General features: G+C 50.8%; 5 protein-coding genes across 5 annotated transcripts; 2 read left to right on the forward strand and 3 right to left on the reverse strand.

Annotated features, from left to right (window-relative positions):
* Window positions 1–507: 507 nt before the first annotated feature.
* On the reverse strand, window positions 508–2,730 carry BDV59DRAFT_168117 (NAD-dependent epimerase/dehydratase family protein). The gene has a single exon (XM_073688034.1). It carries the CDS (start codon window positions 2,409–2,411, stop codon window positions 1,101–1,103), a length of 1,311 nt encoding a protein of 436 aa, XP_073552388.1. The 5' UTR covers window positions 2,412–2,730; the 3' UTR covers window positions 508–1,100.
* Window positions 2,731–2,757: 27 nt separating this feature from the next.
* Window positions 2,758–4,671, forward strand: BDV59DRAFT_47621 (spherulation-specific family 4 protein). Its single transcript, XM_073696464.1, has 4 exons — window positions 2,758–2,760; window positions 2,824–3,386; window positions 3,544–3,901; window positions 4,121–4,671. The coding sequence occupies exons 2-4, from the start codon at window positions 3,166–3,168 to the stop codon at window positions 4,439–4,441; spliced, it is 900 nt and encodes a 299-aa protein (XP_073552389.1). The 5' UTR covers window positions 2,758–2,760; window positions 2,824–3,165; the 3' UTR covers window positions 4,442–4,671.
* A 2,875-nt stretch (window positions 4,672–7,546) lies between these two features.
* On the reverse strand, window positions 7,547–8,479 carry BDV59DRAFT_197906 (endo alpha-1,4 polygalactosaminidase; the record flags this gene model as incomplete). Its single annotated transcript, XM_073693035.1, has 1 exon — window positions 7,547–8,479. One exon carries the CDS (start codon window positions 8,477–8,479, stop codon window positions 7,547–7,549), a length of 933 nt encoding a protein of 310 aa, XP_073552390.1.
* Window positions 8,480–10,494: 2,015 nt separating this feature from the next.
* Window positions 10,495–13,470, reverse strand: agd3 (putative extracellular serine-rich protein). The gene is made up of 2 exons (XM_073696462.1): window positions 11,158–13,470; window positions 10,495–11,068 (listed from the first exon to the last, which is right to left on the reverse strand). The coding sequence occupies exons 1-2, from the start codon at window positions 13,171–13,173 to the stop codon at window positions 10,802–10,804; spliced, it is 2,283 nt and encodes a 760-aa protein (XP_073552391.1). The 5' UTR covers window positions 13,174–13,470; the 3' UTR covers window positions 10,495–10,801.
* Window positions 13,471–14,691: 1,221 nt separating this feature from the next.
* On the forward strand, window positions 14,692–24,231 carry gtb3 (glycosyltransferase family 4 protein). Its single transcript, XM_073696463.1, has 3 exons — window positions 14,692–15,312; window positions 15,379–15,468; window positions 15,545–24,231. Exons 1-3 carry the CDS (start codon window positions 15,247–15,249, stop codon window positions 24,035–24,037), a joined length of 8,649 nt encoding a protein of 2,882 aa, XP_073552392.1. The 5' UTR covers window positions 14,692–15,246; the 3' UTR covers window positions 24,038–24,231.
* Window positions 24,232–24,292: the final 61 nt, after the last annotated feature.

Below are 24,292 nucleotides of genomic sequence, written 5' to 3' on the forward strand. Positions count from 1 at the left end.
TTTGTCCTTAGTCATATACTAAAGTAGGACAGGCGCAATGAGCTAGCCTGGCTCAATATGACTCCGGATGAGGAGCATGACCACCTACATCCTAATGGCCCAGTTCAGCACTCCCATAAATTAAGTGGCGGAGTTGTTACGATATCAATCACAGACATAAACAGATATTCCCTTTTTCTTTCTCGGAGAATTCAGCCATTCTAGACACCCCAGCTTACACGGTGGCGTCTGCAGTTCGCATGTATATGCCAAAGACGAAGATTATAGGCATAAGAATCGACGGCCTCTGACCATATCGGCGGGGAATAACGAGCTTATTGGACGTGACCGTACCTCAGCTTTGGTTCTACCGGATTACTTGATTCCGGATTGATTATCTGGAGCAGGCTGACGATGTCCAAACATCTGGTATTGGTCACCAACTGGGCTATCACTAGGAGCCACCAACGCCGACAGACAAAGGCAAACATTGGAACTTAGCTTTCGTCCACTAATACTAATGTAACCCTTGAAATAAACCTTGCACATAATGTGGCGGGTTGATAGGGAGGGGCAGACGGAGAGAGATATATACGATCAAACCAAGCCCATCCGCAGACCTCGCACTGCCATCATTTCTCACTCTTCTTCACTCAACTTCAATCAGGCAGAAGCAATAGGAATATAGTCCACAGAGAGTTTGATCACATTATCTATTGAAGGTTGTACAGCATGAGTGATAATGGCGTGGTCGACGCATTTACTTACCATTTGACTTATTGAAATCTGCTTCGATGGTTCACTCGTGCTACTGATTCGATATAGGCCTCCGGCTAGAATATACCATAGCTAGTCAGCGCTATTGACGAAAAATTCCCATTGCTAGGTTCGATTAGCTATTAAAGAAATACGAGTGCCCTTGAGTTCAAGTTGGCCCTCAACTCCCAAGACAGAACAAACAATATTATAACAACAGATAACATGCGACGTTGAGAGACACGTTGGCAGGAGATGCTTTTCTATCATGCAAACAAGATGGAGAACTCAACAAAAACGACCAGAGAACCGGAACATCACAAAGCGCCACCCATGAAGAAAGGATTCGACATCCAAAAAAAGTCCTAAGAGGACAGACCACTAACATCCAAAAAGTTGCACAGGCTAACACAGGCGTCCTTCAACGTCTTCTCCGTCTTCCATTGAAGTTCTTCCTGAGACCTAGTAGCGACGGCCACGCAAGAGCCAACATCCCCGGCACGGCGGGGAGCAGCCATCCTGGGGATATGCTTTGAGGACACGCTCTCCATAGTCTCTACAACTTCCTGGACAGAGTGACCGTGGCCGGTGCCCAGGTTGAAAGTACGGAAGTTCTCCACTAGCTTCCCTTCGTTGGCCGCACCAAGCGCTGCAATATGACCCCGAGCCAGGTCAGTGACGTGGATGAAATCGCGGACAGCAGTGCCATCTTCAGTGTCCCAATCTGTACCAAACATCTGCAGCTCCTTATACTGCCCCGTCATGACTTTGACAACGACGGGAAGCAGATTCGTGGGCGTTTGCCTTGGGTCCTCGCCAAGAAGACCAGACTCGTCACATCCTATTGGGTTGAAATAACGAAGAGCGACAATGGTCCATTCGGGATCAGAAGCGGCCAGGTCAGCTAGAATGGCTTCGCATATCCATTTCGTGCGTCCGTAAGGGTTCGTGATGCCTGTACACCCAGGCTTGGCGACTGTCTCCACCCCGCTACGGTCTCGGACAACCTCCTCCTTGTGGACGCACAGTTCTTCCTTCAGAGGGAGACCCGAAGTCGCCAGGGTGCCGTACACTGTGGCTGATGACGAGAAAACGAAAGTTTTGATTCCAAACTCGCCCAATGTGGTGGCGAAGTCCACGAGGCCGCTGACATTGTTGGCGTAGTACTTCAGCGGATTGCGGATGCTCTCCTCCACGGCCTTGTACGCAGCGAAGTGAATAACGCCGGAGATCTTGGACTTTGATGCACCCCACCGGGAAGAAATCTGGTATTGCTCGAGCAGGTTGCGGAGAGCAGCGGTATCCCGGTAATCGTGAGCATGCATGTGTAGCGCAGGTACCTTGGTCCCCTGCTGTTCGTGGTACTTGCTGGCCAAGGTTTTGATACGGTCAAAGACGTTCTGAAAAGAGTTGCTGAGATTGTCGATCACAATAACATTATAGTTGGCCTTCAGTAACTCCAACGTCGTGTGACTCCCAATGAAACCGAGGCCGCCAGTGACCAGAATGTACTGGTCCAAAGGGAAATTCCGCAGCAGATCTTCGAGATTGCCATCAAACAGGACAGATGACTGCGTCGCCGGTGTATCGACACACACCGGAGAGCCAGGCTCCACGGGCGTGCTGGCGTCGGACTGTCGAGGACTTTCCATTATTGGCGATGGGGAAGGATACATACAGTTGCAACCAAGCAAGCGGACGAGAATGTACAATAACACACGGCAAAAAAGGACAACGAGCGACGTCTCTTCCAACCGGTAGCGGACAAACGAGTGCGGTTACCTCCAAGACTGGATGATCAAAGAAAGGAATACACAAATTTTTATACTCCCAGAACGAACGACGGGGACTGCCACCGAGTCACCGATGTAACGGATGTACTCAGTTAGGTCAGGCGGAAATATCCTAATTGGTCTTGCCTTGTTCACAACAAAAGAGGGCCATATATAGCGAATGGATGCAGGGAATGCAGGCACAACGTGAAAAAAAAAAAAAGGAAGATGCCAGAAAATGAAAAAACACAAGGCCAGGAAAAAAGAAAACGAATGTCAGCCTTTTTCTTGGAAAGTGGTCCAGAATATGTCTTAACTGGTGCTTCAGAATGAGTTCGCCTCCGTTGGACGTCGGAATGGGCGAACTTTAGGCGCCTCCACAGGGACTGCAGCCAATATTGGGCCTAGCAGGGACTTATGTCAGTGAGAAAGGAATTGTTCGACAGCCAGCAGTTTATGATCCGAGACTGACTGCATGCCCCGCTCTATTTTGGGTGCGCGCCTGCCATTTGCCTGGTTGATCTGTCTCTGCTAATCGCTAAGTTTGGATTATTGACTACTTATTCCTTAGTCTTCCGGTGTCTGGCATCTTCGCGCGACGGCCATAGCTACCCACTTTCTGTTTCTCTTTGCGCTGCTGCGCCTAAAGTTCGCTACGATGGGGCCAGAAAAACACGTGAGCAACAGGCGTTGTCTTGAGAGCCGACGCTCTCGGATCATTCTTGCAATTATTGTTTCCATTGCCGTCCTTGCGGTTGTTATACCCCCAGCAGTTGTGGTTACCCTACACAAGAAAAACAGCATGGGCCCCAGGGCTAAGGTGTTCGTGCCTCTCTATGTGTACCCTGCTCCGGGGGCCTGGACTCCTTTGGAAGAAGTGTATGTTGCCTTCATTTCCTCTCTCCAATCCCTCCCCCCACCAGCCCAATGACTATTCCTGGTTCATATCCACGAACAAGCCACATGGGAAGCGAATGCGAATGACCTGATGCCACCGTAAGATCTAATATCTGAGCGAGGTAACTAAGCGCCACAGAATCTCTGCACGTCCCGACGTCAACTTTACAGTCGTGATCAATCCTGGCAGCGGCCCAGGGCCTAATGCCTTGCCTGATGCAAATTATACCAGAGAGATCCCCAAGCTCGCCTCATATGACAATGTGCGCCTTCTTGGGTATGTCGCTACCACCTACGCGAAACGGAACATCTCGCTAGTGCGCAAGGACATCGAGACCTATGCGGCGTGGCCGAGCCGGAGTTCCAACCCGGACCTTGCGGTTCGGGGAATATTCTTCGATGAAACGCCTCAAGAATACGATCCCAATGTAATGTCATATTTCCAAGAGCTCACTTCATTCGTGAAGTCGACCCCTGGTCTCGGTCCCGACAATTATGTATGTGACCCGTTCTCTATTTCCCTCTTCCCGTCCGCTTTGTGGTAATTATGGTAATTTACACATCACCATCCTACCTTTATCTACCCTATTGCCCTTTGTCGCTGTGCATTTTCTCTTCGGCTGTCTGTTTGAATGCTATACCAGCATGGTGAAAAATCAGACTACGTCTATACACTTAGTCGGCTTTATCCATACGAACTAACCACTCTCCTGTAGGTTGTGCATAATCCCGGAGCAGTTCCCGACGCTCGCTACTTGTCGACTGCTGACTCGACTGTGGTGTTCGAGGCCAGCTACGACACGTTCCAGGAGCGAGATGGGGCAAAAATGTTCGAGGAGATTCCGAACAGCAACCGGAGCCAGCTCTGCGCAGTGATCCACTCCGTCCCGGAGAGTGTGGAAGGGTCCAAGCTGCGTGGACTAGTCAAGCAAGTTCGACGAGTCGCAGACGAGATTTTCATCACACATCTGGAGACAGACTACTACGCCAGCTTCGGAGGACAGTGGAAGGAGTTTGTGGATCTGATGGCGGCATGATGGCTTTCCGTATCTACTACATCGTATTATCTGCTCTCGGGGAGGTATACCGGTTTGTGTACATGCGAGATAGTTGGTGTTCCCAGTGTCAGTTGCCTTGTTGCGTGATGTATCGTCGATTTTTGCTACGTATCTCACTGCTGAACCGGCTAGCTCGAGGCTGAGGGAAAAGTACATATCAATTCTGATCCGTTGCCGTTTCCTGGTGGAGGTTTGACGCTAAAGAAAGAACCAATGTTTAGTACGATAGATACGGAACTTAGCCCAAGGGCTCGTGAAGCGGGACGGGGCGAGTGGTACATACAAGGTACAGCCTAGTGACATATACTGTTACGATGTAATTTTCAACATTTGCCATGTTCCACAATACATACAGCCCTATTACACCGAATACGAGCTGACCCATGAAAGCGATCGGTCGGTCAGGATCTATGCCCGATTTGGGTTTTCAATTGGTTCTATGGGATACACGAACTGCAGCGTGGATCGAGATAGCTTTTCCAGACTTGCATACTGGCTGGCGTCTTATATCTGGCTCGAAACTCTACCTTCGCATGTCCATATGCTCAGAAATCTACGCGAGAACCGGTCTACAATCCTGGCCCTGGTGGTGAGACGAGTGTGAAAGGTGGCAAATGCCTGCTGCTAGTCTGTCTCATCAGAGACGTGAGTGGAGAAAAGCGGGAGGGGACGAAGTTAGGTTCTTTTAGCTGCATTGAAAGTTCCTTTAGCCGGTCATTGAGACGTGACAATGAAGGCATGGTAGATACACTGCATCAACTGTATTTCAAATAGGTAAGAACCTCGGTGTATACTAGGTACATGAGTCGGAGTGCCGAAAGCAGTATCCCGTCTACATTTAGCCCGGCGGACTGTTCCACGGTTGGGCTTGGAACTGGGACAATGGATGTCGGTCATTTGGCCTTGGGCTGATATAGTCCAGTTCTTTATGAAAAGTACCTACCAGAGGGACATTGAGATGCCAGCCCTCAGCGGCGACTGGACGCAGGTGAGACATGCCCTTTTTTTCTCCCATGTAAGTCGTTCAAAGAGTATTCATAGAAGATTGATGAAATAAGGAAGGACAACTGTCTGGATGACATAGGTCACGAATTTCGCCTGTGTTGTCTCGTTTATCTTGTATGACAACACACTGGGTGGTATAACCAACATCATTTGGACATTCTATATTACCATTTCTCCGAGCCGCCACAGATCTCTGTTCACCTCGGAGTAATTCGATTCAGGACGTTTTACCCGACTTCCTGGAAATATTTTCCTGTAGACGAAGGGCAAAGAAGCATGTAGGTCATGTGACAATATGCCAACACGTCGACGTAAGGTTCCTATATATCTTGAATGAGCCACCAGCGTCCGTCCAATAATAAATCCAAATCAATGTCTGGAAGAGCGCGATGATCGCATATTCCCTACTCACAGTACTACATAGGCAGTAATTTAGTCTAAGCACGAGACATGATCCGCGCCGTCACCCATATTGCGAAAGTTCTTTCTCGCAAGATGCCCGGTTTCTTTGAAAACACAGCCCTGGAGTACACGAAGTGGTTCGAACTTTCAAACACCTGGTTAAAAATAATACCCAGGCAACACGAAGCGGGAAGCTGCATCGACCGGCGATATCGCCTATCCCCGACTAACAAGCACGCCTGCACGCCAAGACAGACCAGGCCGGGAAAAAAGGAATCCCTGGATGTGAACTTCGCCTCCGCATGTCGCAAAAGGAACAAGCGTTCCAAGAATTATGGAATATTTATTCTCTTTGCCTCGCAAGGGAATCACCTCCGAAGCGCTGGGGCGTTCGGTCCACAACCACACAGCACGTCGTATCCAGGAACATCCGCCCAGGGACCACTTTTTTTGGGGCTTCTTCGAGGTCTTGTTTGGCGCCGGGTCCCAACCGAACTTTATCTTTCCGATCTGATCGAGATTGAGGGTTTTGTAACGTACGCGGTAAATAGGAATATTATACGTATAACCGACTCTGACATCGTATTGAACCAGATCTCACCATTCCATCCGGCCGGAAGGGATGCCGATGGAACCGGCTTGGCGTTGGACACGTTGGAAGGACTGTAGAAATGGTCCTACTCTAAGACATTAGAAGCTAGGTCTATTCAGGCCTCCTGACCTTTGCTGCCCTTCTGTATGTTAAGAGATGGATCGCGGAAATACCTGTGGTTGGGTGGGTACCTAGGTATTTGGTATTCACAATGCACAATACCTTACCTACACCATACATACTACTTAATACCCGGTATAGACAAGATACCTGGACAAGTTAGGCCTTTACGGGTATGCCGAGAGTCAGAGTTTCCACGACTCGAAGGTCGGTCTAAAAACGAACTACTCCCCACCCGCCCTCGAGCTAGGGACTAGCCAAACAGCAATTGAAACCGACCCAGTTGCAAGAGAGCGGCCACGAAGCGTCTATTCTTGGCTCTTTGGCTCGATTGACTCAACCCACGATTTGCTTTCGGCGGGGGGATCTCCCGTACCATGGGTCGAAGCTGTTTCTTCCTCCATCGGCAAAGAACAGGACGCTTTCTAGAACGGACCCAGAGGAAACCGTGGTATCCCAGTGGAAGTGTGATCCGCTCGTATGTAGCAAACCTGAGATGAGGGTTCCTTGGACCAGATGGGCTATGTTATGCTGTCTTGGAGCGAAGGGGTTTCTCCCATTTCGGATGTTTCTTTATGCCCGAAATGCCCACTTCGTTGTTTGAAGATGAGACATCCAGCAGGGAGGCGGTCTTTATAGAAAACAGTTTATATGTCGATCAGCTGAAGTCCATAACGTCGACTCGGCTAATAAAGGCTACCTGGGACAAGCAGAACGTCATCACGGGGGAGATTCCAGGCGTCATGTCATGTCTTTCAAACAAACTACGTCGGGGTATGCAATAGCATGTTGATCATCGTGCCATGTAGATCATTAATATAATGACAAGGAAGTGCTTGAAGATTAAACAGGGTCAATAGTACATGAATTGTTAGTCAACAAAAAAAAAATCTCAACAGAATCAATTTCCAACTCCCAAGCGCCGTATGCTCTTCAGAGATGCAAACTCACACAACAACGACGCCCTAGCAATCCTGGACCCAATTATCCAAATTCATATTCTTGATGACTGTCGAAAAATTGCCGTACCCGAAGTCGCATGCCGCGTTCTTCTGACTGGCCGACACAGACAGGTTATTATCGATGTCCTCACCCTTGGGATATTCGACATGGAACACCGGCTTCCCCTGTTCCACGAAGGGTGCGTACGTATCACACTCGTTATACTCCGCACATTGCTCATTAACACTCCACTGCATGTTCTGGATGACCGATGGGATGATCTTCCCGGCATTCTTCAAGCCGATGGACATATTGCGACCGTGCGCCTCGTTCGCCAACCACATCATGTAGTTGATCGAGTCGTTGGCCGTGAGCTTCAGTCCACCGCCCTGGTTGTCGTATGCATCGACATTATCGGGATCGACGCCGTCGCAGCCCTTCTCCACCGCCATGTCCAGCCGGGTTTGCATGATAGACCGCACATTCGCCGAGCGGATATCGAGCCAGTTCTCGTCCTCCCACCCGTCCATAACACTGCCCTTATCTGATGACTTGAATTTGTCCTTGTCCGGCCGCCAGTTCTCCCAGCTGCCCGCAGAGAAATAGCAGATTACCTTGCGGCCCTTGCTGTGGAGTTCATCCACCACCGATTTGTCGTTAGTGAAGAGATCGATATCGTAAACGTCCGCATCTACCGAAGTGTCGTTCAACGGGTACAACAGTACGATCTGCCACTTCGTACCAACGGCAGGCTGCCATTTTGCGGTCGTGACATTGCCTCCGGGTGTCTGTCCTCCACCCTCTTCTTCACCTTCTTCGCCGCCACCAAGTCCCAGACCGAGACCGACTCCGAGGCCTACGGCCAGTGCGATGATAACGAGGACGATGCTCCCAATAACCAGGAGTCGTTTCTTGGTGGACCATGATTTCCAGCCGCGCGCCGCCTGCCCCTTCATGGCGGCGTCATCGAATGGGTTATTCATTAAATATGGCAGGGAGGCAATAAAGTGAGTCGATAGGTATACTCGTAGACGTAGTTGAGGCCCTTCTGCGTGATGGAGTGGGAGCTAGAAGTATAAAAAGGGGACCCGCTGATGAACGATAAGATAAATCCCGCGACAAAAATCGTGAATGTCAGCCCAGACCGTGGACAGCACTCCGTTAAGGGTCCTCGAAGATCCAAAGTAGGTAGAGTTACACAGGCAAACTAGGCATTCACTTTTTTTCTATTGGCAGAGCCAGCGCATTATGCGCTTAAGAAGCTGGCACTGTCGACAAACAGCCACCGGCAGGTCGATGGAGGCGCTTCTTTGACGAAAGAAAAAAGAAAATGAAGGGGATGAAGAAATTTGACAGCCTAGCGGATTGCTAGGACGCTATAGGACAAGACTTCCGATCCGTTCCATTGCTTTGAACCCCTCTTAGTTACTGGCCACTGCCGGGAAGCGAAAAAGCTAGTTAGGGGTTGTGGCTAAGGCATGGGGTTACAGCTAGTAGGGCGGAAGATGGGGACTTCGTGAGAATAACAGGCATTACCCTGGATCGAAATACTACCCTCGCTTCTTAGTTGCAGAACGAGTGTTTTCTGCTCGAGAAACCTGGCAATTACCCGTCTTCACGGCACAGAGCCGAGACATTATCGAACCATCGCTGCAGTGGGCAGGGCTGTGAGCAGCGATGGGGGGGCAAAAAGCACGACATTCCTAGACGAGGCTTGGCTTCTCTAAGATTTTGCCTGGAGACTGGAACCCTGCCAATCATCCATTTGTGTTTAGGGCCCGAGAGAATCTGATCCATCGACGGACACTAACCGCAACTCCCGAGATTGAGTTTATGGAAAGTCTGGATTACCGTATGGTATGTACGGTATGGTATCCCCACCTCTGTATCTTGTACTTTGCAGCACAGCCTGAGTTCAAGATGCTCTGAACAGAAATAGATTGTCAATATCAGTTTGCTCCTGATTCAGGAATGTCATCATTTCCACGTCATAAACATCTGTCTCGTATCCCGCCTTGGCTTAATATCGGCCGCTCGAAGTTGAGTCTCCAGAGCCGCAGCCCTCACGAGTCGCCGGGTGGACGTTCCGGCCCAGGGGATGCTGGTCTGGCCAAGACTACTAGTTTCCATTTGGCTTTGCTGCCCGCTAGGGGTGGGATTTGATCGAAGCTAGGACAAATTGATCCCCCGTTCTCCACTCTCCACGTTGCCTAGTGGAGGCCATCGATCAGTGGTGGAGGAATGGCCGATTTTGTTTCTCGCCTCTGCTATTATTGCTACCCAATCGTCTCGTGTCGGTTGAGGAAGTGGTTTTTCAGTCCGAGCCAAGAGAAGGGAAAGGAAACATTCTGCGATGAGAACCATTGTTACTAGTACCAACTTGGAAAGAAGAAAAATTTTTATTGGCTTAATCGGACCAGTCACACTACGCCAGCACACCGTTGTTTTGATCTCCTCATCCCCTGGCAGCTCCGGAAGCTTGTCCTGCAGTGGCTACGGTGATTGCCCGAGGGAAGACGAAATGGTGGCAATCCACAAAGGCAAAGGGAGGCAGAGGCTGGTAGGAGATGATAAAAAAAAAAGATGCGATCACAGTTCCATTGCAGTCGACCATCGATTGACGTTAATGAACTATGACCATGACTGGTCTGCAGAAGTGGAGTAACCGTAGATTATGTCCGGCCAACAGCACGATGCACTCCGTGCAACATACTGACAGGTCCATGACACGCAGTCGGAGTTATTTCGATGTCCTTTTCCTGACCATCATGTACATGCCAATTATACTTGGCACTCACTTCAGCCGACTATCGAAATGAAGTGAGATTTTAGATCGCTATTGCAAGAGGGTAAGCCCCGATTATGAAACTGGCAGCTTCGGCCGAATCTAGACATCGCTTTTCTCCGACAGCGGTGGCCGAGATTTTACGATAAGCTGACCAAATATTTGCGACACGGCTAGAAGACCTCCTGCCAAGGCGGCAGACTCGTACTGCATTTATAGCCTGTAAACTAGTGCGGTTGGGGCTTCCGTAGAGTTCTAGACTATCGTTCTCACCAGGACGCGTGGGAAGCAAACGCCCCCATAACTAGCCTTCATTCAAGCGCTGAGATAATGCCATTGGACTTATTTCAACACGTTACATGATATTAGATACAACAATATTTGGTGCTCATATGTTCAGGGCGAAAATAACATTCAACACGATGTATGACTGTCCATTACTAACATTAGATATTAATGTTCTAGAATGCCATAGTCTCCGACTTCATTAAGTTCACAGAGCAATCGGGGTGGAAAGAGTGAAAGTCACAGGTGATCCCGACAGCTTGGCCCAGACAGTGAGGGGGTCGCTGCCAAGCTGCTCGGTGGTGAATCCCTGGGTGCTGGTTGGCGCCACGGGGAAGGTGATGGGAATAGGCTCGCTACAGGTGTTGCCGTTGGCCGACACTGTCACGCCGGTGATTTGCTTGTTAGCAATGGCGTACGAGAGTGAGTAGTTGCATTGGTCGCGGTTGTAACGAGAGAGGAAGCCAGCAGACATCTATGCATCATGTTAGCTTGTTCGTTCGTGATACGAGTCATGCGAGGGATTAAAAAAGAAAAAAAAAAAAAGGGAAGGAAAATACTTACATCGGCGTGCGTGATGGTCACCAGTGGCCAATCAACCAGGCGCACGAACTCCTGCACCTGTGTTTCCACCCAAGCTTGGTAGATTGAGTACTGGCCCGAAACACCGTTGACAGTGATGGGGGTGGTGTCCGCATTGCGCAGGTTGGCCTGGTGGAACATGTAGGGGTCGTGGTACAAGCCCAGGAGATGACGCATAGTGTCGGCCTTCTCTGTTTCCAGGAGGGTTTGGAAATCACCAGAACCCGCAGAGGTGTCGATCCATTCCTGTACTGTGCAGTCAGGGGTGTCGCAGTTGTAGTAGATGCGCGTAGCCCACCGCGGGTTGACTTGCATGCCATCGAAATTGTCTGCGGCCGTGGTGGTGAAATAGGGCCACATCGCATTCTGCTGGTTGAGAAGGGCCGGACGCGTGTTGTCACCCACGCAGTTCTTGATGCCGTTTTCCCACCAGGCACGCAGTGCGTCGCCGTTGTGAAGACCTGTAATCGCCGGCGGGATGATACCGTTCGAGGTGTAGTACTTGGCCGTATCCAGACCATTCTGCTTTAGCCAGGCCTGGTTGAAGCTGATCTCCTTCACCACATCAGAATAAGTTGCATTGTTCTGCTCCAGGTGAGTGAATGTGTGTGAGATGTGGCCATATTTGTCCCGGTTCTCGGTGTTGGTCCACCAGACGAGGAGATCATCAAGGCGAGTGCATTCGGTGGTCCAATTGTAGGCGGTGGGACTTGAGGGCCAGAGGTTCGTACCGGTGCCGAGGGGCTTCACCCACTCCAGGGGAGTATCAGCGGGAGAATCGTACTCAATGCCACCTCCATTGCAAGCGGTGTAGCCAGCATCGGTCGAAGAGGAAGCCTCAATGTTTCCGTTACCATTATGGCCGACCTCGACAAAGAAAGAGCTTCCTGCGTTCATCTTGGCGCTGATGGTCGGCAGCCAGCTGGAGATGCCGTTCATATCCGCGGTGGTAACGCGGAAGGTGGTGCCATTGGGCTTGTAAATGTCACTCTCCAGGAACATGTCATCAATCTGGGTGTTGAAGTTCACACGGCGGTATCCGGCATAGAGACCGCGGGTGATCCAGGTGATCCACGCGTGCTGCAAGTAATTGGAAGTGGCACTCCAGGTGGTGTCGAAGCCAATGAAGAATGCCATCTGCTCACGTCCGGAGAAGTTGTTAATGACAGCAGCGGTAGTCTCCGAGGAAGTAACTGAGTTGGCAGCGAACTTCGCAATTTCCTTGGTGGTATTTGTGTCACTGATGGTGGCCGGATAATGCCAAAGTCCTTGGGTGCTGACTCCGGCCCCAGTCTTCAGACCAGACGTGGAGAAGGCACTTATGTCCGAGAAGGATATGAGCTGTTCAACGCCGGTATTGCAGCAGCCACCGCCAACAGCAGTGGCACCGAAGTTGGGACCAGGATAGACATCATACTGAACCATGCGGACGCCATATGCAAGCTGGTATGCATACAGCTGGTTCCATTGATCCGTAGTAAGGGCGCTCTGGTAGCCGGTCGAGTTGCCATAGTCATAGCTGACTTCTCCCGAGACGACGATACCGCCGAAGTTTCCTCCCGAGCTGCTGTTCAAAGCGGGTAGGGTGACACCAGTCTGGGGAACAAGCAAAGTAGTGAACGGAATACCATAGCCGTTGAGGCCAGACGAGGCTACCTTTGCCGATGCGGTGTCCCGTGCAATGATGAGGATATTTGCCAGGACAGATCCTTGGGTAATGGCGGTCGCCGTGGGCGATGCCACCGCACTCGACGACGTGAGTGACATGGTAGAGGAAGTGACCGAACTTGACGGTGAAGTAACGAGAGTAGTGGAGGAGGAAGTGACTGGCGGAGTAGAGGTTGAACTCGCAGTCGTGGTCGATGTCGTCGACGTAATCCGTGAAGGAGGCGTCGAAGCAATCACGGTCGGGTCACTCGAAGGCCATGTTCCAGGGGGAGTGCTGCAGGTTAAAAGGCCAAAATAGCAAGCAGCCTGGAGAACCCAGGATACGACCATTGTAAAGTGGCACAAGGGATTATGTTGACAAAACTAAAAGCAGGCCACAGGATAGAAGGAACGAGCGAATAGTAGCGAGTGGCTAGGTGGGCCTATAAGTTGGTTCCCACCAGGAACTATGCAGAGCAAGCAGGTGGTTTTGAATTGAAGTTTGGATGGCCAGGAGATCGACACCTCTGTCGGACGCGTATGTGCCCACAGTCACATTATGTAGGGCTGCCATGTATTTATGCTAGATCACCGGTATAGAGAGCGCCCGACCTATCGCTAGACCCATGTATAGAAAACCTGCGGAGTGATTCCATCCTTCCAAGCCCTGTGGTTCCACCATCCTTCGGTTACGGGGCAAAATGATTCAGTTGGACTCCCGTAGCCGACGGAGACTTGATTGGTATGATCCGAGTCAAGGCCTAAAATTAAAGGATTCCTGGTTGTCGAGCCACGATCCCCGCGGTGGAAATTGGCACTAGAAGAGACTTACTTTGATGACAGCAGACATGCATCATAGATCACGTCTTTCCACGCCGTCTGTGTCGGATGGCTAGGAGGCGAAAAGCCTCCAGTTGATCTATACGAGAGGGACGGGAGCCTTGCATGGGCGACACCACACATTCTAAAAGAGAAACTGTAAACGAAAAGGATTCATTTCCCACCTTGAATCATGGCCTTGCACAATTTATCAATCATAGAAGGCAAACATGGCGTGGTGGGACCAGGCCAAACGAGCTCGGGGGCCGGCATTTTCTGTCCGATGAAAGGCGTGGTGCTCTTCTAGAGCCTCACGGAGGCTTGGCGATGGATAATAATAGGCACCTAGTCCGTAATGATAATGCAATTAATATTGCATGTTATCATTTGCCTGCCGACAAAAATCGTTTTAGGGCAAGCATTATAGGACGTTCGGGTATTACGCGACAAGAAACAGGAAATTTTCAATCCATAAAAATACCCGTAAATTACTAGTAGTCTCCGAACGTATTACAAGGCAGTCGGCTGCTCCACTGCAGAAGGAAAAAAGAAAAGTAGAAGGGGAGAAAATTATCACGGCTGGATGGATCTCGTTTGCTTTTCGTCTCTCCAACTCCCTGGACACAACACACACTTCTCCAGTCACCGCCAGTCCCATTCAATCCACTTCGGTGTTGGCTTTTTCAAGGCCAATGAGCATCGATCTCTGCCATACTCGCCTCCCCCATTTCCATCTTGGGGGGCGAAGGTGCAGGGGATGTGCTCCGTATGTATTTCCCAAATTAGGCCACTTACAAAACACAAATGTTGTATCCATCCATTCAATTTGGATCTGTGATTGAGTGGGTGAAACCGTTCCATCCATGCGGATCGAGTGATCATGTAGACATCTGAAGAAGCCCGATGGCGGCCACGCTACCGGTGGCTCTCTGCCAAACTCATGGCTTCAGTCCGAAACCGACTGGAGTGAATTGTTTATTACGCTCGGACAGCCCAAAATATCTAGCGCTAGCCTAGTTTTTGGTTGTTTTAGGATCTCGCTATTTTTGTCCGTCTTTTGTCTCTCCCCTCGACTCTTGGCCCAACTCAAGCGCCACAAGTCCGTCGTTCGCATCGGACCAGGTGGTTCCATAGGAAGGGAAGCGAAAAATTCATTTTGAAGGCAAAAAATAGTACAGTCATCTATACTTCCTATCAGTGAACTGAGTACTGTTCGCCTCTGCTCGGTTACTGAGCTAGAAGTACCCCGTCTAGCAACGGGAAACTCCGTAGATGATTGACGGACCTTCGCATTCACTTTCTATTAGATTGAACCTCTTGTATAATCTTCCTCCCCTTATTTACTGCCTTCCTTCAACCTCTTTTCTTGCTATCTCCGGCCCTCTTGTCTCGTTCGTTACCTTGTTGACTCGTTTAAGGAACCCCATTCTTTGTCCTTGCTCTCTCGAAACATCATAGGCATCGCGATGGTCTAACAGGAAAGAAAGGCTTTCTTCCTAATTAATCGAGGCCCTGGGGCATCCTTACTTATCACTGCATGATTCCATGCAATATATTGCCGTCTCTCGTTTTTGCTCAAAACTTACACCTTAATATTTAATCACAATGCCGGAGATTCTCGACGTCTTGCCCTTGGGGTGGGACAACATGAAAGATCACTGGTGGCAACTTGTAAGTGCTTTTATATCGTTGTCCTGTACAGAAAGTACAGCAGACGGTCATCTAACTTTAGGTCAGGTCTTTGTTGGCATTTTAATCGGTAGCGTTGCCATCGGATGCAGCTATCTAATTTATTCCGGAGGAAAACGGTTACGGAGGTACTTGAAGGTAGATTATACTCTCCGATTAAAAGCTGCATTATGTTTTTGATATCTAACCTGGACGCCATGCCGATAATCAATAGACAAAGTCACGTTCAGAAACTCTGCCGACCAAGGTTTCCCAACGTCTCGATAGGCTCTCCACCAAGGCAATCACTTTGCCAAACGTGAATGTGCACGGAAAGAAGCCTTCTTCCTTCGGTTCCTATCTTGGCGACTTTGAGTTTCCACCCAACGAGGCCCAGCTTCGTCTTCTGGCTCAATGGGACTTGCTCATCGTGGACCCCTTCCGACATGGCACTCTTCAAGCCCTATCGCACGCTCGGGGAAAGCAACTGCTCGGGAGAATTGACTTCGATTGCCTCATTTCCAAGAAAGACTCTACCTTGATGGCAATAGAGAAGCTGGACAATATTCTGACTGAGGCGTTCGATGGAAGTCTTCTCAGCGGCATTCTCTTGGTTAACTGGGAGGACAAGTTCACCTCCCCTGTTCGCGGCAAACTATTCCAGGCTCTTCGCCAACTGGGCCTAGCACTATATCTGGAGACAGCTCCTCCGGAATTTTTGAAAGATCACAAGGCTTTCCAGACAGATGCCATCTCTGGAGTTGTCATAAGAAATGCCAGTATTCTTCCTGAGGGCCAAAAGCGAGATTATTTTCAGATGCAACAAATGCAACCGACCATCAAAGCCTTCGTGTCAGAGTCGTGCATGAGGGATTTTGTTGTATTGGCCTGGGAAACAATTGAGGATGACGTTGCGTTATCGAATGCTGTAGTGCAGAGATCTCTGCAGTGGTGTAACTTCTACAGCGCAATCCCATGGATTGGCCGGAGATCTGCACTGGAAAATGCTACACTCAATGTTAAAGTCATTGAACCTCTGTCATCCTTCGGGTGGCTGAAGGATGCCGACATTATGAAGGCTCACGATCGTTGGAGATCCAACATGCATATCAAGGACAGAGACCTCGATCGTGATGCTTGGGAAAGTCTCATGCCCTTCTTCTCTACTCTGGAGGACGTCCTCGAATCTTCTGAGCACTACGAAGAGGTCGGAGATAGCTTGACGGTTGCCATTCGTGACCCGCCCGAGTGGGTTGCTCAAGTGAAGTCTCAAGGCAGTCCGTTATCAATTTCCATGGCTGGTGTCGAGTACAAAGCATTTGGCTGTTTCCCTCTAGGGTCAGAGGCAACTCCAGTTGCTTTTGCCGAGATCCTCCGGTCTCAGCAACGCCTGAAAGCGCTAGGGCTTCTTCACCCTGTTCCGTCGACAAAAATACAGAGCATCGGCCTCCTTCTGAAGAAGTTTCACGAAACTTTCGTTCTTTCTCATTGGACTGGATCTGATCAACTTGCAGCCTGCGTGAAAGAGCTCTCAAACTTAGCCTTTAATGACGCGTTGCGAATTAACCTTGGTCTGGATTCGGGTCTGCGCAAAAGTTCGGATGCAAGATTCTGGGCTGTATATCAATTGGACTCGGAAGGGCTCGAGGTATTCGCTTCCAAAAATGCGCAGGGCTTGGCCGGTACTGTATTACACACGTTCCTGTCTGCGAAGGGCCATTCACGACATGTCTGTTTCGAAGCAGAGATTGCCTTGGCTCAATGGGCAAAGGACACTGCTGATGGAACGGATCTCCCAAGACGTCTTGTCCAGGACATCGATTTATTAAGCCCAGAGGAACGATTACTCTTGCTGCAGCATTTAAGCCTAACTGATGCGAAGAGCGATATTTCTGAACGGATTTGCGAATATATTCGAAAACAGCTTATCGATGCTCCATCGCTCGCGCAACTCAAAGAGCTCAACACCACCTCCTACCTTGAAGGGTCTGTCTCAGATGAGGACTTGATAACCGCCCGCGTGAAATGGTATCGTGAACAAGGTTGCCAGTACCCGTCTGTATCAAACTGCCTTGCTCTATTCAGAGAAACAGACCGCATGTTCGCAACAATCCTGAGAGACCGACGGGAAAGAGACCTGGATCTCATATCCAAGGCCACTTGTCAGTTGCTGGCGGGCGACGATGTTGACGCGTATATCGATATAATGGCTCTGTCGCTGTTCTGTGCAGCCCGCAAAGGCGCACTCGACGAAATCTACACCGAAGTGACCGACCGTAATCCGTTGTTCAACAGTCAATCGGACCAGGCTGCCGCTTTTGCTGAATCTTTTGCCCTTGGATCTCGTTGCGAAGCCTACTTTGATGTCGCCCCAAGCGCCTTTGGGAAGCTGCTAAGCGATCGGTTCAGAAGGGAATACAACGACGAACGGCTTCCAGACTGGGTTAACGGTGCTCCACAGATGGCAACCGCATATGGCGGTGCGCAGATCGATGTCAACCCGGACGATAAGGTTAAGCCGATGCGTGGTTATCAAAGGTTCACTTTTCTCAGTGTCTTCGCCTTTCCTGCCTTGATAGATATCATCATGCTTACAATAATCGGGCGAGGCCTGTATCTTTCAGCCTTCATGACATACGAAGAGCAGCAAAGCGCCACGATCGGGTTGATGATCTCCCTAATCTTATCCGGTGCCATTGGCACATGGATTGCCTGCGGAGGACCCTACTATCTTATCTCAATGGCCTTCGCAGCTGCGAACATGTTTGTTCTGATTCGACTCATCGCTGGAGTTGCGTTCACTATTGCAGGTGGCTTGGTCGGGTTTGTCGCAATCTCCAGTGTTAAGGGACCACGCGCGGGCATCATATTCTACCTTTACCTCATCGCCATGACCATATATTTCTCCTCGTTCGCGTGTCTCGCCAGCTTCAGCTACCCTGGGTCGTCTTTCCTGTCGGGCCGTAAGGTCATTTTCGCTTGTATCCCGATTCTCTTCATATCCCCGGTCATTACCACCTTTGCGGGGAATGATTCTGCTATTTACGTTGCTGTCATCTATGTCTTCATTGGATGCTTGCTTCTGGGCCTGCGGTCGATTGCTTCGAAATGGGTCACCTGGTACCAGAACATCAGAAGAACGGATGATACAGAGATTCGGAAATGGTATGTCGCCAGCCATGGAAACAATGATGAGAAGGTCTTTGGAGGGTTGAGTGATCCAGCCGTCCTGAAACTATCACGAGAAGCCTTACTGAAGGACATCCTTGCTGAGAAGAATCGAGGACTGTTCTCGAAGTCCACGACAGACACCTTGGTTCTTGAACTCGCTAGAGACTGGGAGTCGACCAATTTCCTCTTGGATTGGTATTGCAGATATGCCGACGTGTCAAAGCCAATCCCGTTCAGCTCGTCCTGGAATATTCAAACAAAAGTTGCTCTCGATACCCTCCGCAACTCTCAGAAGGGAATTCGTCTTCACAACGCTTTTATCCACTGGCGTCAATCAAGCCGGGAGATCGGCTGTGGTGTTCTCTACTTTGTTATTGCTCTACTGGACAAGTGGGTCGAACTACTCAGTGGTGGCCATCTTAGCGGTTGGTTGCCAACATCAGAAGCAAGTGCGGCGTATCGCATGTCTGTGGGTTTCGGACTGGCGTACTATCTCATTGGAGCAGTTCTCATTGATACCAAGGCTCAGGAGCTTCATGATCTGATTGGTAAGCGCACCGCTGTTGCTGTGGGCTCTGCCAAAGATATCCGTCCTTCGCAAAAGGCCGACGTGAGATTCAAGAGAAGGGTTTATTGGAAGACCTTGTTCAAGTTCCTAATGTGGCATGTGTGGAGTCTTGCGTTTTCGACCGCACTGATATGGACCTTCCAGTCAACTTTGGAGGCTATGACTGTGTTTTTCTCGTACGTACTGGCATACACTGGCCTGCTTTGGTACCAGTACACCAAGATCTTCTCCGGTCCTCACGCATTGAAACCGCTCCTGGTAGGGGCTATTGTCGGATTACCCGTTGGAATTTCACTGATAGTCTGTTTCCCTCACTCTCCCTACTCACAAGTCATCGGACTGGGGTCTGCCACCTGGACGGTTGCCATCATGTCGCTCTTCACGGCAAAGATGGGCATGCCAAAAAAGGTTGATTCGCCTGTCGAGCTCGGCAAAACTTTCCACGCATATACTGCTCCCTGGGCAGACCCCGAGTGGTCTCAGCAGGAGCTCCAAACTTTTTTTGAAGGAATATCCTTGATCCCCTACGATGCTCGGTTGAAACTCACTCCTGGTACTCACCCCGGTGCAGAGGTTAAGAACATCCTTCTATCCCGGAAAAAGGAAGCAAGAATCGAAGAAGCGTTCCTGAAATCGCAGGAAATTGTGGACACGGCTCTGTCATCCTGGGAAAAGGGCGATATTGCCCTCGAGCTTGTCCCCCTTGGCTCTCTTGGCCCGAGTATCCATGCTTTGAGCTGCAGCACAGCAGACCAACTGAGGATCGCCGTTTGCGTGGGGCGCGGCCTGGATGAACGCATCGATGTTAGTGCCAATTGTCAGGTTATTGCTGAGACTCTCCTACACGCAGTGTCTGAATCCATGCTTCGTATGCCCCACGAGTATGCGGTTCTCGCGGAGTCCCTTGTTACTGCAGGTGTGACTGAGACCACAGCTCGACAGCTCCGCGAAGAGCTCAACACTCCAGACGTTGTACGCTGGGCCAAGAAGGAGCTTCTGAAACAGCTATGCTTGGGCTTTGAGTGTGACATCCATTGGGAGAAGTTACCTCAGAGCATCCGGATCTCGCTGTTGGACCGCTGTCTTGGCCAACCGTGCAGGGTGTCTGACCAGGATTGGAAGTGGCTCAGAAATAGACTTTGCCAGTTCGACACTATGGATCTTAGAGTGCATGTCGCCCGAAGCAACCTGGGAGCCGCCACTGCTGTCAGTGTTCTGGACTACGCACACTTTGGAACTGGGGAATCTGCCGTCGTGAGGGACTCGGAGACTCCTACGTACATTCCGTACATACGGAAGCTACCCCCTGTTGTTCTGTCACTTTTCAAACACCCCGTCAGCTATATCTATTATACACTGGCTTCGGTCATCAAGTTCATTGTTGTCGCCCTGGTTGCTGACCCGGAGTTCCAACGTGAGTTTGACAATGTCATGAGCGGTCGTCATCCAGTGATCCGCGTACCGGTTGTGTTCATCCTGAACCTTCTCTGGTCTTATGCCAAACTCATCCAGGACCTTGGACTCGCTTTCTTTTTATTCCACGGCAGGTCCAATGTGAAACGGCTGTGGAATGAGACAAAAGGAATGACTATCAGTATTAAGAAGAGCAGATTCATGGTTCAGGGCTTGGATGGAACCTTTACTGCTTTTAGACACAATGAGCCTGACGGTGGGTTCAAAGTGTATTACTACATTGGAGAGCACAAGTCAGAACCCGAAGGAACGAAGAATCTCAAATATTCCGGTTCCTATTCCAAGGATGCTCTTCTCCTAATCCGACAGGAGTTCAAAGATGGAAAGCTTCTCAATGAGTACCATTACGACTATCGCACTCCAGCGAAGAAGAACTTTAAGTTGTCCAAGTCGTACGAGACCAAGGTGCCCATGGGACGACGCTGCGTTCGTGGACAGAACCACCTGCAGAGTGTGCAATATAATCGCAAGGGTCTTATCGAGGCTGGTTCGTATATGAAAGATGGCAACCTGATCCGCTTCAAATACCACTATCGCAAGAATCCGTCGTTTGGCGACGAGCTTCTACGTGCGGAATTTGCACTCTCTCATATAACATGCACCGTGTCCTGGTGTGCACCACCTCTGCGCCATCCCGAAAAAGTCGAGCGCTGGATTCCTCATTCGAAGGTTATGGAAGCTACCTTCGTGCAAGGCGCCGATGTATATGAGTCGCGCTGGCTGTACGATCACAAGTTCCATCCTACAATTTTTACCACTCTCAATGGCCAGAAGGTGCAGACACCTCCAATGATCGAGCACGACTACCTAGCTGTTCTTTCGAAGCCAAGATTTACAAGCTTCGTTCATGATAACCCGCTCTTCTATTGTGACAGTCTCAACTCCAACCCGTTCACTCGCCTTTTTGGTCTGACCACGAGACGGTTCCCTGTGTCTACTTCACGCGCTCGTTCATTAATCTGGAAGGCTTGGAAGGAGCGTGCTGACTTCGACGGTATCATTGTGCGTTGGATGGATGATCGACTCCTCCGGCGAGAGAAGACTCTTGCTCCTTACTGGCGCAGCCGTGACAGGGGTGATCTTGCGTCTGCGAAGAAGTATCTAGATCTTCGGGCTGATACCGTCACCGCCAGTGTTGATCTTGATGATGACATTTCCAGTTGGACACCCCTTGCGGTGAAAATGAGCGATCTCTTCAATTTTGGGCCTGGAGGCGATGCAGTGGTCAATACCAGATCGAAGGACTTCGGGTCCGATACTGAAAAGTCGCTGCATGTCATGGCAGCTGACACTGGTACTTGGCCAAATGAAGGAGGAGGCGTCTCTGCGTGTCGCCGAGACATGATCAACTCGCTGCGGACAATCAAGTGGCATATGATCTGCGAAGCAGCGAACGACTTCGGCGTGCCCAAGCATCAAACAGAGCAGAACATCCTGTCATTGAAACTTATCCCTCTCTGGGGATTGGACTTCCTCACTCCGACTCATGGTCTCTTCCGGAACAAGCTTGACTCGGAGGTTGAAAATGTAACTTCGGCTAGCGACTTGGATATTAAACTCAACTTCATCCCCATCTTGACCGCGTTGGTGAAGGGAGCGCGTGCGGTGGACCTCTCGAGAGCAGACATCAGCCAAGCGACAAGAGCCCTGGTCAACCTGAACACATACTTCCAGGACTCGCGCCACTGGACTCAAATCTGGAACAGTGATATCGTGAAGGAAAGCTGGCGGGACCTCTGGCTCACACAAGAAATGCCTAACGCTGTCCCGTCGTCCGACTGGTTCCATACAGAGCTTCCTACTCTAGGGACTCTCGACATTGCCCTCGAGCTCTGGTATCGCTACTTGTTTATCTTCTCTATCCCGATCCCAGAGAAAATCCCGTCTGTGTTCCAAGCCTCCCACCACAGTGTCAGCGCCTGTTATGGTGTCATCTGCAAGGTGAAGCGAGGCTGCACATTGCAGATTTGGGACCATGCCATCAGCTGGAGAGAAACCAACCTTTGCCTGTCCTCGGCACTCTGCAAGCTCTCGCCTTTCGTCCGAAACTGCCTCCTGGGTCTGATGCGCATCACCTCTGCGCTCACGCTGCACCACGCGGACATCATCCTCCCGTGCGCTGACTTCTTCAACCCTGGCTGGGAGGTCGAAATCGGCACCTGTCAAGGCACCATCGAGCACCGCAATGTCTTCCGCCGGAAGGTCGACCCTGTCGTCAACGGCATCACAGACATGCAGAAATTCGCCCCGGTGAAGGAGATCAAGTCCCAGCGGCCCACCGTCACCATGCTGTCCCACGTTTGGTACGCCAAAGACATCAAGACGGCGCTCCTCGCCGCCGACATCATAATCAACCAATGGAAATTCGACGACTACCACCTGGACATCTACGGCGCCATCGACAAAGCCCCAACATACTCCACTGAATGTCAGGAAATCATCGCGTCCAAGGGCCTACGCGGCAAGGTTACTCTCCGCGGCACTGCCGACCCCATGAAGGTGCTCGAGAACACATGGCTCTTCCTGAACTCGTCCCTGTCCGAAGGTCTCCCCCTTGCTCTGGGAGAAGCTGCCCTGACCGGCGCCCCAGTCGTCTGTACTGACGTGGGAGCTTCCCTCCGCGTGCTAAGCGACCCAGACGACTTCTCCCGGTTCAGCGCCGTCGTTGCCCCCAACGACGCCCTCGCCCTCGCAAAGGCCCAGATCTCCATGCTCGGCCTCCTAGGCGAATGGAGCCAATACGCTGAGGACACCGAACCGGCCCCAGTGCTCACCTCGTCCCCGACGCCGGACGACGTCGCCGCCATCACTCGCCGCATGTACGAGAAGAGCGAGCATCGCCGCAAGCTGGGCATGATGACCCGCCGCATCGTGCAGAAGTCCTTCAGCGGCGACCGCTACCTCCGCGAGCACGAGCAGATGCTCTGGATCGGCAAGTCCGCCAAGATCATGTCGAGCCGCCTGGCCGGCACCGTTACCGAGCCGTCCGACATCGCCACGGCCGTCCAGCACGCCCTCCCCATCGAAGAGGAGGTCATCACCATCCCCCGCAGCGCCGTCCACTCGTGGCGCTCCTCCGCCGTCTCCGGCGTGTCCACCCTCTACAGCTCCATCTCCAATTTCCCCATGCTGGGCAGCGGCGGCGACGGCGCGCACACAGGCTCCCACAAGCACCACCGTCCGGCCTCCGTCCGCTCCGGCTTCAGTGGCGCTTCCACAGACACTGACTCCTTCCTACCGCTCCCCAGCAACGCCTCCCTGCCCGTCTTTGCGCCGCGCCAAACTATCTACTCCGCTGCGAGTGGGCGTATGTCCCCGTCAGGACGGCTCTCGCCGTTGCCGTATCGTAGTGGGCAGCACTCGCGCACACATTCACTCTCTACGGCTGGTCGTGAACAGGTTCGTGGTCTCCAGCGCGAGGATCTGCACCAGTACCGCAATTCGGACGTTAGTTTGATTATGCGAGATGAGTTTCTCCAGTCAAGTGTGTTCCGAGGTATGGAAGGGGGGAATTAGTCGGCTGGTTGCGATTTGTATTCACATTCCTTATTTGTCTCCGACCTGGAAGGTTATACCCTCATTTGCATTGCAGCGTTGTTTGTAGTCTGCTATTGGGTAGTAGTTACTGTACATATGGTTTGGTATGGGGCTTACGCCGCGAAAAACTGTCCCTAATAGTCTTTCATAGCGTCAATATATATCGTACTCTCATACCTGTTTCCTACGCCTAGATGGTCTTACTGCATGCACTTTTTACTCTGTAGCTTAGAC

The sequence above is a fragment of the Aspergillus ambiguus genome (genome assembly GCF_047715705.1).
Source record: "Aspergillus ambiguus strain CBS 117.58 unplaced genomic scaffold BDV59scaffold_2, whole genome shotgun sequence".
Lineage (NCBI taxonomy): Eukaryota > Fungi > Ascomycota > Eurotiomycetes > Eurotiales > Aspergillaceae > Aspergillus > Aspergillus ambiguus.

Excerpts from the sequence above, each read along its gene's own strand:
- BDV59DRAFT_168117 (XM_073688034.1), bottom strand. The coding sequence starts at position 2,411 with ATGTATCCTTCCCCATCGCCAATAATGGAAAGTCCTCGACAGTCCGAC.
- BDV59DRAFT_47621 (XM_073696464.1), top strand. The coding sequence starts at position 3,166 with ATGGGGCCAGAAAAACACGTGAGCAACAGGCGTTGTCTTGAGAGCCGA. Across the intron at positions 3,387-3,543 it reads TGGACTCCTTTGGAAGAAGT|AATCTCTGCACGTCCCGACG; the intron begins GTATGTTGCCTT and ends TAAGCGCCACAG. Across the intron at positions 3,902-4,120 it reads GTCTCGGTCCCGACAATTAT|GTTGTGCATAATCCCGGAGC; the intron begins GTATGTGACCCG and ends ACTCTCCTGTAG.
- agd3 (XM_073696462.1), bottom strand. The coding sequence starts at position 13,173 with ATGGTCGTATCCTGGGTTCTCCAGGCTGCTTGCTATTTTGGCCTTTTA. Across the intron at positions 11,069-11,157 it reads TGACCATCACGCACGCCGAT|ATGTCTGCTGGCTTCCTCTC; the intron begins GTAAGTATTTTC and ends CATGATGCATAG.
- gtb3 (XM_073696463.1), top strand. The coding sequence starts at position 15,247 with ATGCCGGAGATTCTCGACGTCTTGCCCTTGGGGTGGGACAACATGAAA. Across the intron at positions 15,313-15,378 it reads AAGATCACTGGTGGCAACTT|GTCTTTGTTGGCATTTTAAT; the intron begins GTAAGTGCTTTT and ends ACTTTAGGTCAG. Across the intron at positions 15,469-15,544 it reads GGTTACGGAGGTACTTGAAG|ACAAAGTCACGTTCAGAAAC; the intron begins GTAGATTATACT and ends GATAATCAATAG.